The sequence below is a fragment of the Meriones unguiculatus genome, chromosome 1 (genome assembly GCF_030254825.1).
Source record: "Meriones unguiculatus strain TT.TT164.6M chromosome 1, Bangor_MerUng_6.1, whole genome shotgun sequence".
Classification (NCBI taxonomy): domain Eukaryota; kingdom Metazoa; phylum Chordata; class Mammalia; order Rodentia; family Muridae; genus Meriones; species Meriones unguiculatus.
The window spans coordinates 179,904,364-179,918,148 of NC_083349.1; the positions used below are offsets into that span (position 1 = coordinate 179,904,364).

A 13,785-nucleotide genomic window follows, 5' to 3' on the forward strand; every position below is an offset into this window, starting at 1 on the left:
GAATAAAAGTGAGTGACCATCCTTCCCAGGCAGCTCCTCAAAACTCTATATCAGGGCACGATACCGCACACCTCTCATTCCAGTCCTCAAGAGACAGAGGTAGAGGCTCTGATCTGTAAGTGAGTTCCAGATCAGTCAGAGTGAGACTGATCTCAAAAGACAAACAAAAGCCCTCCTGGATAGACCTTATTCAAAGAAAGACAGGGAGCCAGCAAGATGGCATAGTGTATAATGGTGTCACTGCCGAGCTTGATGACCTGAGTTCAATCCCAAGGTCCATACGGAATGGGAGAACCAACTCCCACAAGTTATCCTCTGACCTTTACATGTGCTCTGTAGCATGCACACACACACACACACACACACACACACACATACACATACACACACACAAATAAATGTAATACAAATTTTTAAGATTTGTATCTGTTAATTTTAATAATCTGTATGAGTATGTGCCCATGAGTGAGTCTTCTGGAAGAGCAGCAAGCAGCATTAACTACTGAGCCATCTCTCTAGCTCCAGAAAGAAGTTTGACAGGGATACCTCGGGGTTGGATTGCATTCCTATTCTGGTTACGTTAGGACCAGTTCGTCATGTGGCACATGGCACTCTTTTTACTCCACTTCACCTTGACCTCAAACCACATCCTGCTCCTGCACCTGAGAGTCAGTTGACTGAATATACTTTCAAAATACATACTCCTCTAAGGCCTGGGGTAGAGCTTCTGTTCTGTCATTTCTATCCTCAATATGTCATTCCACACACCAACATGAGTGACAGCGATTCAGGGAAAGAAGTCCCAGACAAACTCCTGGGAAGGAAAGGGCAGAAACTCTCACTTGTATTCTAGGGCAGGGAAGGGACATTCTGAAGGAAGAGTAAATGAGAACGTGGTGAAGAAATGAGAAGAAAGATGTTCACCACATCCAGGAAGTGTGCACGGGGCTCACCAGCCCTAAGGTATAGGGGCAGTATCACAAAAACAAGTAGGACTCTTCCCTTTGCTCTATAAAATGTCCAGAGTGAGTGCTGGAGACATGGCTCAGCAGTTAAGAGAGAGCACTGTACTGGGCACAGTGGTGCATGCCTGTGATCCCAGCAGAGGCGGGCAGATGTCTATGAGTTGGAGGCCAGCCTGGTCTACAAAGTGAGTCCAGGACAACCAGGGCTATGAAGAGAAGCCCTGTCTCAAAAAAAAAAAAAAAAAAAACAAAAACAAGAGAGAGAGTGAGGGATAGGGAGGGGGAGAGAGGAGGGGAGGAGAAGAGGAGGGAGAGAAGGAGAGGAAAGGGGAGAAGGAAAGGGAGAGGTGGAGTGAGGCGAGGGAAAAGGGGAGAAGAAGGAGAGGGAGAAGAAGAAAGCAGAGGGAGGGGGAGAGTACCACTCATGCAGAGGATGTGAGTTTGGTTCCCAGCACCATACTGATAGGCTGCTCACAACCACTTGTAACTCCAATTCCAGCTCCAGGGACTCCAGTGCTCTCTTCTAGCCTCTTTGGGCACTGCACTCACATGCAAAAACCCACACATATATAACATAATTAAAAATTAAAATTAAAAATATTTTGTTGGGAGTTGGTCTAGTGCTATGTATTCAAATGCTGATTTCAGTGCCTTGAATACATGACAATACCTGTCATGGGTATTGCTATAATGTTGAACCATCTAACCATGTGATGAGAAGGAATGTTCCCCAATTATCCCTGATTGGCTTTTTAAAAGGCCTATACTTGGGCAGGGCAGAAGGAGTTAGGCATGCCTCAGGTTCGAGGGCTTTGGGGACAGAAGGATCACAGGAGAGAGAGAGACAGGAAGAAGAGGAAGGAAGGAACGAGAGAGCCGAGATGGTTTAGCATGGAGAGAAGCACATGGCCGGCACAGATGGAGGAAGCGGCCCAGATGGAGAATAAGCAAGTATTTATGGAATTACGGATGGGAGGTGGCCTGGGACGGGGCTGGGAGGTAAAGGCAGTTTAGAGGGTTAATATCTGCCCTGCTCCAGGTAAGATAAGGCTATTGTAAAATCCATCAGGTGTCTGTATCTTTTACTGATTGTGATTGCGGGTTAGATATACCACCGTAATAATTATAGGGCTAATAACAAACATTATTACATCATACCTTTAATTTAACCACAACAATATTTTCTAAAATATCTAAAGTGCCCTGACGTTAAATAAACCTTCACTGACCTTCAGCTTGCTCTACATAGGTAGAAGATTTTACTCCCACATCTTATATCTGTTTCTGCAGATTTGCTTCTGACACTATGCAACTGGTGGAAATTTAAGGGACTAGAATAGACGGAAGTGCCTAAAAGGAGTCTGCAGGTCCCGTAATTCACAAAGATGGAGGGCTTGTTGTTTAAATTCTGTGTCTAATGCCGTTATGATGCCCAACCGTGGCACAGTTCCAGATGGAGCCCTCCCAGCTGGAAGGAGGGCAGTAGCAAGCTACCTCTCATACTCTCCGCCCACAGTTAATTTTTAAATCGTATACAAGATGCTAGAAAGCATCCCCCAAAGGGAATCTCCCCCCAACATGGCCCAAGAAATAGTGAACTGCAAAATTTTAGGAGCCTCAGAAGTCAATCAAGTCCACTAGAGGGCTCCCTAGCCAACTCTATGCTGCAGGGCACCAGGGGGCTGCTAAACACCTGTCTGCAGATTAATCTCTTAAAGAAAAATGGGGAGTAAGGCAAGACTGACTAGGAGAGAAAAAAGTCCTGTAAACACACCACTGAAGTCTAGAGACTTCAGGAGCTACAAAACTTTGGCACCAAGAAATCCAAGCTGGGCAAAATTAAGTAGTTGAACTCATGACCACCTAATTTGAGCCCTTTTCTCTCTCTAGGACAGCATCCTGAAGTCCACAGCTCTGCCTCTCTTCTGTTCTCATTTCTCTAAGTGAAAACTCAGCTACCTGTGCCAAAACATGTTTCCCTCCCACACCATAATAGCATTTCTGAAGCAAACCTTCAGTTTTAAACTAAATAACGGCACTGTGTTCACGAGACCTGTGAATGTAAAGTACCTGTGATGGCTGCTGCCTTGCCTTTCCTCTGTGTCTGTTAAAACACTGTTCTCTCAGTCTGTAGATTTCTAGATTCCTAGACTGGAGAGTCTCCAGACTTCAGGCAGTGCCTGCACAGACATGAAGAATAGCTATTCAGCTCCAAATCCTCTTCTTTAGGGCTAGGGTTTGGGGGTAAGAGGAGAAGCTTCCCTATAGGACCTTTGACCCACCTGCCTATGAACACTGTGTTTCCCCGTTGCCTGGACAGCATGCCTGCAGTCTCCGGAAACCCAACATCCCAGTTCTTGGTCCTGCCTCTTGAGGAAGTTTTCCACCCTGGATTGGCTCCCAGGACCTAGGCTCCTCCCTAGGCTCAATCTGCTTGAGTCTCTCTTTGCCCTCCCCCCCGGAATGTCATTTCCCCAGGGAGACACCACACAAGCAAGAAAAGGTCCTGCAGGTAGGAAGAGTAAGCAAGTTGTGGGGAGAGAAGGGAACAGGTTCAGAGATTTCTTTAAGAGGGCTGAACATAGGACTGTTCTCTGATCCCAGCTCTGCCTAAGGTTCCCAGACCAAGATGTGAAGCTCCCAAAAAGTAAATACACTGTGAGACTAGAATCCCGATGCACCTGAGACCCCCAGCTCAGTGTAGGAGTCAGGAAAGAATGTCCCTCTGCAGACCCACATAGGTCTTCCTTCCGCCAGGACAGCGAGGATGCCACCTAAAACCAAAGGAAAGGGAAGAAAAACTGGGGCACAGAAGAAGAAGAATTTGAGTCCTGGTGAGTCACCGTGAGTGAAGGGTGGTCCACCCACGTGCCCATGTCCTCAGAAGGTATCCAGCCCCCTGGGCAACAAGATGGACTGGGTTTGTTTTGGTTTTCTCTTTTGTCTTTTTGGCACAGGGTCACTATGGAACCCAGGCAGCCCTTAAACCTATCCTCCTACCTTAGTCTTCCTAGTGCTGGAATTACAGGCATTGGCACCACACTTGACTAAGGTGATGCTCTCATGCCCTCCTCTTCAGAGCCTTGAGTCCAGATTCCACTAGGCTGGGCTACTGGAGAATGCCTCCCTCCCAAATTCTCCCAGAGCCCTATCTAGTCTTTGCCTTCGTCATAGTTTTCACCCTCCTCTTGAGCACCCACCGTGTACAAGGCGGTGAAGACTCAGCTGTGAATTTGTCAGAGTTTGTCATTGTGCATCCCTCACTCAGTGACCTTCCTCCATCACACAGGAAGAAGTGCAGGTATGGGAGGAAGATGGGGTGAGGGTGAGATCAGGGCGACCTAAAACTCTATCATCTTGCCAGGACAGGTGCGGAGGCTGAGGCCAAGCACAGGCTGGTGCTGCTCGAGAAGGAGCTGCTTCAAGACCACCTGGGTAAGAAGTATGACGCCTTGGGAGACAGCAGAGATGGCATGTCCTAGTCAGGGTTATCACTGCTGGGATGAAACACCATGACCAAGGAGATGGTTTATTTCCAAAGCACTGTTTATTATTGGAGGAAGTCAGGACAGGAACTCAAACAAGGCAGGAACTTTGAGGCAAGAACTGATAGAGGCCGGGGCGGGGGTGCTGCTTACTGTTTTGCTCCCTATGGCTTGCTCATCTTGCTTTTTGTTTTTTGTTTTTTGTTTTGGTTTTTCAAGGGAGGTCTTCTCTGTATAGCTCCGGCTGTCCTGGAACTTGCTCTGTAGACCAGGCTGGCCTCAAACTCATACAGTTCCACTTGCCTAAGTGCTGGGATTAAAGGCATGCATAACCACCACACAGCCTCTTCTTGGTTTTTTGATACAGGCTTTCTCTGTGTCGCCTTGGCTGTTCTGGACTTGCTTTGTAAACCAGGCTGTCCTCGAACTCACAGAGATCCACCTGCCTCTGCCTCCCCGAGTGTTAGGATTACAGGTGTGAGCCATGGTGCCAGGCAGCTCAACCTCCTTTTTTATTGAACCCGGGACCACCAGCTGAGGGAAAGCACCACCCACAATGGGAGGGGCCTTCCCCATCAGGCCCCTGATTAAGAAAATGCCTTATAGGCTTGCCCACAGCCAGATCTTATGGAGGCATTTTCTCAGGTGAGGGTCCCTCCTCTCTGATGACTCTAGCTTGTGTCAAGTTGAGATAAAACTGTGCATCCAGCATATGGCACATGGAACATTTCTGGGGTCTTGGGAAACTGGAAGGTTGAACCATGTGCAGGGCTAAACCAAGCCAGCCATTCTGTTGGCAAAGACTGTAAGGAAGGGGTAGGCAGTGCCAATTCATGAAGAAGTTCTTCTCCCCCTGGCACTGAGAATGGAACCACAACCTCATCCATGGGTAAGTAGTCTACCATGGAGCTAACTTGCAGCTCAGGGAAGCCATTGTCTTTTAGTAGCCAGAACATGGAGAGAATATTGACTTCTTAGGAATGAACACTCCATGGGTTTTAGGAGGTGGCGGGAAGAGACACTGCATAAGAGGTTGACACCTGCCACCAAGTTCCCAGAGATAAGCAAGTTCATCGAGGTTATGGTGATTGATTCTGTGAGATCCTAAGCCAGACCTGAGCACATCTCTGATGCTATTCACAGCTCTACAGAGGGAGGAGGCTCGCCGAGCCAAGGCTTCTGAAGACAGGCTTAAGCAGAGGTTACAGGGCCTGGAAGCTGAACTGGAAAAAGCCCAGAGTGAAGGAAAGGCTGTATATGCAGGTGTGTTTGACTGAATGATCAAGTGGGTAGGAGGCAGGTGCCTGGAAAAGGCCAACCAAGAGAGCCAGGGAATTCAAAGAAGGGAAATGAAGAGGGATTCCAACTGCTGTACCTACTCTCTACCTTCCGTGCACAGGCAAGATCCTGTGCTAAAGACAGCTAAAGATAGATCCCTGATAGAATGAGGATCATCACATTCTAGAATGTCTAATGCACAAAATGCAGCCACAACCCTTATCTTTTTAATCTTTGAGAGTGAGTGGGAAGAAAGGCCCAGAATCCCCCCTCCTAAGCTGGGATGGGGGAGGGGTCTAGTTTCCTATCCCTCAAATTTTCAAGGTCTCCCAAGTTTCTTAGCTCTGTCCCTTGACTGAGACTTTCCCCTGGGTTCCTGCTGCCTATTGCTCCCACCACAGAGATGAGCCGCCAGCATCGAGCCCTGCGAGAGGAGTTGGGGACCCGAAGCAAGCACCTGGAAGAGGAAGTGAGAGGTCTACGGCAGCAGCTGGGTAGTCTCCCACCCCTTGCCTTTTCCTTCCCAGGCTCACTGACAAGTCCAGCGTGGAAGGGACTTCTCCAGATGCCTACAATGTACTGTTGGTTGAATTTTAACTAGGGTCACCTTCACCCTAACTTGCCTCTGAGACTTCAGTGGCACAAACCTCTATGTTAGGGGTTAAAGTTGGCCTCTATGAGAGTTGGCTCAGCCCTTACGAGCACTGGTTCACAACCATCTGTAACTCCAGCCCGAGGGGATCTAATGCCTTCTTCTGACCCCCACAGTCACCTACACACACACCAAGAGGGAGGGGGGAAGAAGGGAGAGAAACAAATAAAATGTTTTTTAAAATCCATATATAAAAACTAAATGTATGAAGGTAAAAAAAAAACAAAAAACACAAAACAAAAACTGAACCATGTGAGGTAGTACAAGTCTGTAATCCCAGTGGTGAAAGGTAGGGGCAAGATGATCTGGATTTTAAGGTTGAAGAATTTAAGGCCAGCCTGAGCTATATAAGATCCTGTCTTAAGCAAAACAAACAAAGTCAAGACATGGAGACTCAGAGAGACTTGTCCTCCTCTGTATAATGGGCATCAGACTGTCCCACGCCTCTACTCATCCTGCCACTGCTGTAGCTTAGCGAGTCTTTGTTTGTTTGTTTGTTTGTTTTTCAAGACAGGGTTTCTCTGTGTAGCCTTGGCTGTCTTAGACTTGCTTTGTAGACCAGACCAGCCTCTGCCTCCCTGAGTGCTGGGATTACAGGCATGTACCACCATGCCTGGCTCTCAGTGAGTCTTTAGAGACTCCAAGAAAGCTGACGACCCTGGGACCCTGTAATGGCCTCTGTAAAGGTGTCCTTTCCAGGTGCCTTTAGTTACTGTTGTTCTTGGTATAACATCACTATCCTGTCTAACTTTATCCTTCTGATCCCTAGAAACGTGCCAAAGGGAAGCTAAGACAGCAAAGGAGGAGGCTGAGCAAGCCCTCAGAGAACAAGATGGAACCCTGGCTCAGCTTCGTGCCCATGTGGCAGACATGGAGGCCAAATATGAGGAAGTCTTACATGTAAGCATCACTTCCTGGAGGCTATCTTCTCAGTAGCCGATAGCCCTCCATCCCTACGCCCCCAGCTGGTGTAATGACAACAACCCAAGGAAGCCATGCTTTAGCCTAAGCATAAACAGAAGGCACAACCACTGACAGAGCCAGTGACTTGTAATCCCAGTACTTGCGTGGCTAAGGCAGGAAGATTTCAACTTCAAGGGCAACATGGGCTACAGTGTACTGTATAACGGCTACACAGTGAGACCTAGACTCAAAATAATCAGAGGATAGCCATAGAGGCTGATGGTAGAGCTCTGGCCAAAATGGGAAGAAAAGAAGTAGCACAGGCTTGTAATACTGCCACTCAGGAGGCTGACACAGAACTATTGTAGATTCAAGGCCAACCTAGGTACAGAGTTCAAGATGAGCATAGGCAGTATGGTAAGAAACTACATCTCAAAATAAAAAGTAAAAAGTGGACTGGATATACAGCTCAGTGACCGGGTGCTCACCTAGCATCTGTGACTCCTCAGGTACAATCCTGACTGTTGAAGAAAGAAAAAGAAAAAGAGAGAGAAAAACAATAGGCAGCCAGGCATGGTGGTTCCTGCTTGCAATCTAGCACTTAGGAAGCTGAGGCAGGGGAATTATGAATGCAAAGGCAGCCTGGACTACAAGGCAAGAATATTTTTTAAAAGGAAGGAGGGAAAGAAGGAAGGAAGGAAGGAAGGAAGGAAGGAAGGAAGGAAGGAAGGAAGGAAGGAAGGAAGGAAAGAAGGAAGGAAGGAGCTTTTGGCAAAGAACTCTTACTAACCAAGCTAGGCATCTTGCAGCAACATTCACCCCTCCCTCTCTCCCTGGAAGCTGAACTCTTGGTGTTTACAGGACACCCTGGACTGTCTCTTGGCCAAGCTGAAAGTGGTCAAGCCTCAATGGGATGCAGCTGTGCTGAAACTCCACGCCAGGCACAAGGAGCAGCTGCGTCAATTTGGTCTCAACCCCCTGGATCTTTGAGGCTTCTAATCTCCGAGGCCTATCAATAAAGCAACTTGATGTAGAATTCAATAGAACTGTGGATTGTGGCTTTGGGCAGTGAGAAATTGCTGTCGAGAGGACATCTATGTTCTAGGCTAACCCATTGTCCCATTGTCCTAAACACTGAATGATAAGAGATAGACAAGGTTCTACTAGATCCCATTCCCTTAAGCATGGAGCACTTTGGTCCCTTTAAGCTACCTTGGCTTATCCTGACCAACAAAAAAAACAAAGCCAGATTTGTTTGTATGTGTGTGTGTGTGTATGTGTGTATTTATTTATTTGGATGGTGGCATTCTAAGGTGCTCACATAAAGAGAGCTCAGAGGGTAACTTCCAGGAGTTGGCTCTCCTTCTACCATGGGGTTCTGGGGACTGAACTCAGGCTATCAGGCTTAGCAGCCAGCACCTTTACCTACCAAGCCAACTCACCAGCCAACCGTGAAAGGCTGTAACATGATTACAGTGCCCAGGAACATGCTCCCAAGATTATTCTAAGATGTCCGCAGAAGGAAGATATGGCTCCAATCCTTGTGCCATGTGACAGTGGAGTCATATCTAGTCTAAGTTCTCAGTGGCCTTAATCCTAAGTGGCTCCACAGCTTCACCTTCTTGGGCAGAACTTCATCTTTAGGACAGGAGGGGTGAACCTCCTGAAAACTTCCACATAACAGCCAATGGAGACTCAGGCTCCCCATTGAGGTTCTGTCCACACCCCTCTGCTGGAGGTAGGCTCATGAGCAGGGAAGAAGGCCCCTGGCAGTACTGTGATCAGTGGCGTCTGAATCCTCCAGCTCCCACTTCCAGCTGGGAGAGACCGTTCCTGGCTCCCTCCCCCTCAGGGTGCAGAGCAATGGCGTAAGAGTCACTAGGCAAGTCTATGCCAAGCAGGGGTGTCTTATAGCAACTCTGAAGCCACAGTCCAGTCCTGCACAGAGAGGAACGGGAGTAAGTCTGGGACCAGAACAGTCCACTTTCCTGCCCCACCATGCTCTGACTGTTCAGGAACAGAACTTGGTCCATGGATCCTTCTGCACCCACTTCCTATGTCCCTCCTGCACACCCCATACAGCTCTACCCAGCAGCCCTCCTCTCTGCCATCCTCATAGTTCCATTTTGCCTCTTTGACTTCACCTGCCCAGACTTTGAGGAAATCCAGGCTTTCAAGTCCTCTGGTTTCCTAGCTGCCAGCTTCAGGCAGAGGGGTGGCTCAGCCTCGGCCAGCTGCTGAAGCCAGTCCAGGTCATTGTCTCCACCCACAGGATATCCGTTCACCTCCAAAACTGTATCTCCTATTTGCAGCCCTGCCCGGGCAGCTGAGCCTCCTGGAGTCACCTGGCAATGTAGGAGGACACACAGAAATGTCAGTCAGGTGTTCTAAGACTGGGAAGATGGGAGGGTGCAGAGGAAGGAAGGTGGTAAACAATGGAAAGATTCCAAAGCACACGGAGCATCAGTCACCTGGGAGATGAATAGATAAGGCGCACCGGCCACATGGCAGAGTCTGAATCCATAGCCACCTCCCAGCCCAGGGTACAAGAAGCATTGGCGGGAGTCAGCAAGGCCAGAAGATTCAACTGTGTCTTCAACGGGATGATCCTTGGTTTCTGCCAGAGGAGAGGCAGCAGTCTCTGCATTCTCCAAGAAGAGAAGGGGGGACAGGCGTACCTGGAGGGGGTGGGAGGGAGCAGATAGAGCAAACCTGTGGCGTCTAAGCCCTGCTCCATTCCTGCCCTCCCCAACCCCCCCCCCCCCAGCCCTGTCACTTGCGCACCATGCTGAAGAAGCGGTCAGCCTCAGGGTCGACGACAATGAGGGAGACACAGGAGCCCTGTGCTCGGATCAAAGACACTGTTTCCTCATGGCCCAGCCCATCCACGCTTTCCCCAGCCACAGCCACCAGGCGGTCTCCAGCCTTCATCCCAGCCTTGTCAGCTGGCAGTCCTGGATCCACCTCCCACAAGAACTGCCCTGGGACACAGACATATTGACTGCTCCTCTCTGACTCACCATACCAAGGGTGTGTGTGTGGGGGAGAGGAGGACACTTCTCATGGACACCGAGAAGCATGCAATTGGATATGTATGACCAACCTAAGGCCCAGTTTTCTACCCACCTCCTGGGCTGCCACTCACCGAGGCGACCATCTGGGCCCTTCTCCTCCCGGAGCAGGAACCCAAAGCCTTGAGGTCCTCTCTCCATGTTTAGACATCGGGGCCTAGCGGGCAGTGCCCAGCCCTCTGCCAGTGGTGCAGCAAGAGGCATTCTCAGTTGGTGACACTGTTCCTCTACCTCAGGCCCTGCCACCAGCAGAGTCACCTGATCTCCACTCTGCCAAAGCTGTGAGGACAGAGCAAGACCCTAAGCATCAGCCACCTATGTGGGAATGGGAATACATTTATCTCCTCAGCCCCTCCCCCCAGGCCCAGGAATGAGAGCGAACCTCACACCAACTATAGAGAAAAGAAGAGGGGTAACACATACAGAGCCTCGGGTCAGAGGCCACGGCAGGAAGCCCTACCTTCCTATTGAGCTGGCTGGAAGTGAACTTCTCCACACTGACCCCATTCACTTCTAGCAGTCGGGCCCCAGGGGGCACCCCTGCCCTCTCTGCAGCTCCTCCTGCACTGAGCACCAGCCAGAAAGGACCCTGAGCTCCTAAAGGTAGAAGAAGTAAGTCCCAGAGTGCTGCCTGCCTAGAACAGAAGCTGAGCTGCCCACCCCATCTTGGGCCCTAAGCTCACCATGGGTGATGCCGAAGCCAAAGCCACCTTCATCTTTTACCACATGGCACAACCGGGGCCTGACCCGAGAGCCTAGGGTAGGGCAGAGGAAAGCATCGCTCCCCTGCTGCGCTTGTACTACATCGTGCGCATGTTGTGCCAAGACTGTCAGCAAGACCCGGGGACCGCTGGCCCGGATGTGGCGTACTACCTATAAAAGGGCACACGGGAGGAAGAGAGGTTGGCCCCTAAATTCCAGGATTCCCTAGAACATGCATTTTCACTGTAGAAACCACCTCTGCAGGTGCCTTCACCCAGTCCTTCTCGCTAGGTACCTCCAAATCATGGGGTCTTGGGAGAGTGAGAGGTCCAGGCAAGTGCCAGGCTGCTTTTCCTCCCTGAAGAGCCACAGAATGTTCTTTTGTACCACAAGGAGTCCCAGCCCAACCTCACCACTGCATAGTCTTCGTGTGCCACGACGTTATTGTTCACTGCCAGGATCCGGTCTCCTTCCCGGAGACCCTGGCGCTGGGCGGAGGTGCCAGGGTCCACCCTGCACACCACGTGCTCAGCCTTGCCCAGCTGCTGCTGCAGATGGAACCCAAAATTCTTTTCCTCCTCTTTGCTCAGCAGACAGAAGCGAGGCCGGTGCTGGTTCCAGGGATCTGGGGGAGGAGGTAGATGGCCAAAAGGAAAGAGGGGGTGACACAGGCCAGGTGCAGGAGCATCAGATGACCGGGAGCCCCTGCCTCCTGTCAGAGCGCTGGGCAGCTTCCACGCAGTGAGAGGGTGGGCTTTATAGCTGACAGGTGGGCTTTATAACACTGCACAGTGACTAAAGCAAAGGGAGAGCTGCCCCCCTCTGCCTCTACTTAGTTACTGATATCAGACGGAGGCAGTTAGTGGTTACCAAGGAGATAGGAGGCTGTGTGGAGCTGTAGTGTCTCTAGGGAAAGGTAGCAGTTGCCAGGGGTGAGAGGGTTACCAGATTGGTCCTGGTCTTCAGCCAGGGAGAGGACAGGATTGTCAATGCCCAGCCTTGGATTAAACTTAAACTTCCTGTAAGGAGGCAGGAGAGGCAAGTTAGAGACGGTCATAGCTGGACTTGGGTCCCAGCTTCTACGTTAGGTGCTGACGACAGCTGAGAGCTTCCCCACCTTCAATCTTCTTCCCCGACCTTCCTTCTACTTACAGAGTTAACAAGGCCGTGTCTCGAAGATCTGCTGGACAAAGGAGGGGTAAGGGTAGAGTCTCACACTGCCCCCCCACCCCCCGAGCTGGGACTTTCATGATTAAAAAAAAACAAACTGAAAGGGCTTAGGGGACCCCCAAACCCCTCCTATTCTGTTTCGCTATCTTCACACACACACACACAGGGCTGTTGACCCCCCTTTGCTCCCCCACCCCCCAGTTCTGTGGCACATAAATCTGAGCCTATCAGTGCAGGGTGTGGACCAGGAACCTAGATGTAGAAGCTCACCTCTATTTGCCTCAGGGCTAAAAGCCACAATAGCCAGTGTGTCCTCGTCCCAAGGATTCCAAACCTGGCCCCTCTGTCGCCACCCCAAAGTCCCCTTTGGAAGCTATCTCCCCACTTCCTACCTGCAGCTGCCTCCATAGCTGGATTAGCGACCCAGGACTTGAGAGCAGGGGCAAGGTTCACACCTGGTGACCCTCCCACCTGCGCCCTCCCGGGTCACGCCTCCTTGAAGACGCTGCAAGGAAGCCATGGGGTAATGGTTAACAGCAACGGGACTTAGGCTCTGGAGAGTGTGTGCGTAAGTTCCTTCTGCCCGCAGCCCTGAGCCCTACCTGTCTTGAGAGCACCTCTAACTGACTCAGTTGTTCTTATGCACGGAAAGGGCAGATCACTGGTCACTGTAATCCCAGACTGGGGGAAGAAAGTATGGCAAGAGCGATAGGAATTCTAAGGCCCAGCACGAACAGCCTTAACCCAGGGTTTTACACACAGCCCCTCCAGCAGCAAAGTTATCGAAAGATATTTGGGACTCTCCCTCTGCCTATCAGACTAGTCAAACAATGGATCCCAAAGAACTGGAATTTCTCCAAGAATCTTAAACTAGGGAAAGAGAAAAGATGAAGTCCTGATGCCCGCCAGAACTTGTCTCCCAAGAAGAGATTTCACACAGTTCTGACAATTTATCAGACCAGCCAGCTGGACAGACTGGAGCAGAGACACTTCATCAGTGGTTCTAGACCACGCCCTGACAGAACTGCCCAGTTCACATACCTCTTGCCCTATGCTATATTTGAACCTAAATCCCAGGTCAGGCTTTGTGGGTGGGAGGGTCACCAAACCTCTTCATTTCTTCCTATTCCAGATGTGGCCACCTCAAACAATTTTTTCTCTGCTTTGCTATTTTAAAACAATTTACTCTGTGTGTGTGTGTGTTTATGTATTGTGAATGTGTGTGCATATCTGTGTATATGTGCATGTGTGTGTGTATGTGCTTGTGTGTGCATGTGTGTGTGTGTGTTTGCTCGAATGTGTGAGGCAGAGAGTGACAGGAGATACAGAGACAGAGAGGAGGTGCAGATGCTCCATAGAGGCCAGGAGAGGGGGTTGGATCCCCCAGAGCTGGAGGGGTTGTGAGCTTCCCCGCTCTGCTGCCAATTCAACCGCTGTCCCCTGGAAGAGCACTGAGTGTCTGAACCTGCTGAGCCAGCCCTTCTCTGCTTCTTCACTGTTGTCTTCTTAGCTTATGGCGGATGAATGGCAGAGCTCTGCTTGATAGGATGCCAGAGCCC

The 13,785-nt window shown here is 50.1% G+C and overlaps 2 protein-coding genes across 3 annotated transcripts; one reads left to right on the plus strand and one right to left on the minus strand.

The window, feature by feature from the left end:
* Positions 1–3,428: 3,428 nt before the first annotated feature.
* Ccdc153 (coiled-coil domain containing 153) lies at positions 3,429–8,281 on the plus strand. 2 transcript variants are annotated; one of them, XM_021659402.2, is made up of 7 exons: positions 3,429–3,477; positions 3,723–3,799; positions 4,335–4,400; positions 5,594–5,713; positions 6,130–6,222; positions 7,150–7,280; positions 8,145–8,281. In XM_021659402.2, the coding sequence occupies exons 2-7, from the start codon at positions 3,733–3,735 to the stop codon at positions 8,271–8,273; spliced, it is 606 nt and encodes a 201-aa protein (XP_021515077.1). In that variant the 5' UTR covers positions 3,429–3,477; positions 3,723–3,732; the 3' UTR covers positions 8,274–8,281. The 2 variants fall into 2 exon arrangements, with proteins under 2 accessions (XP_021515077.1, XP_060228314.1); XM_060372331.1 differs by lacking the exons at positions 3,429–3,477; positions 5,594–5,713 and having other exon boundaries at positions 3,490–3,799.
* Positions 4,494–13,781, minus strand: Nherf4 (NHERF family PDZ scaffold protein 4). The gene is made up of 11 exons (XM_021659403.2): positions 12,619–13,781; positions 12,209–12,236; positions 12,002–12,075; positions 11,470–11,681; positions 11,038–11,227; positions 10,815–10,951; positions 10,429–10,633; positions 10,068–10,264; positions 9,755–9,961; positions 9,428–9,628; positions 4,494–9,221 (listed from the first exon to the last, which is right to left on the minus strand). The coding sequence occupies exons 1-11, from the start codon at positions 12,632–12,634 to the stop codon at positions 9,192–9,194; spliced, it is 1,497 nt and encodes a 498-aa protein (XP_021515078.1). The 5' UTR covers positions 12,635–13,781; the 3' UTR covers positions 4,494–9,191.
* Positions 13,782–13,785: the final 4 nt, after the last annotated feature.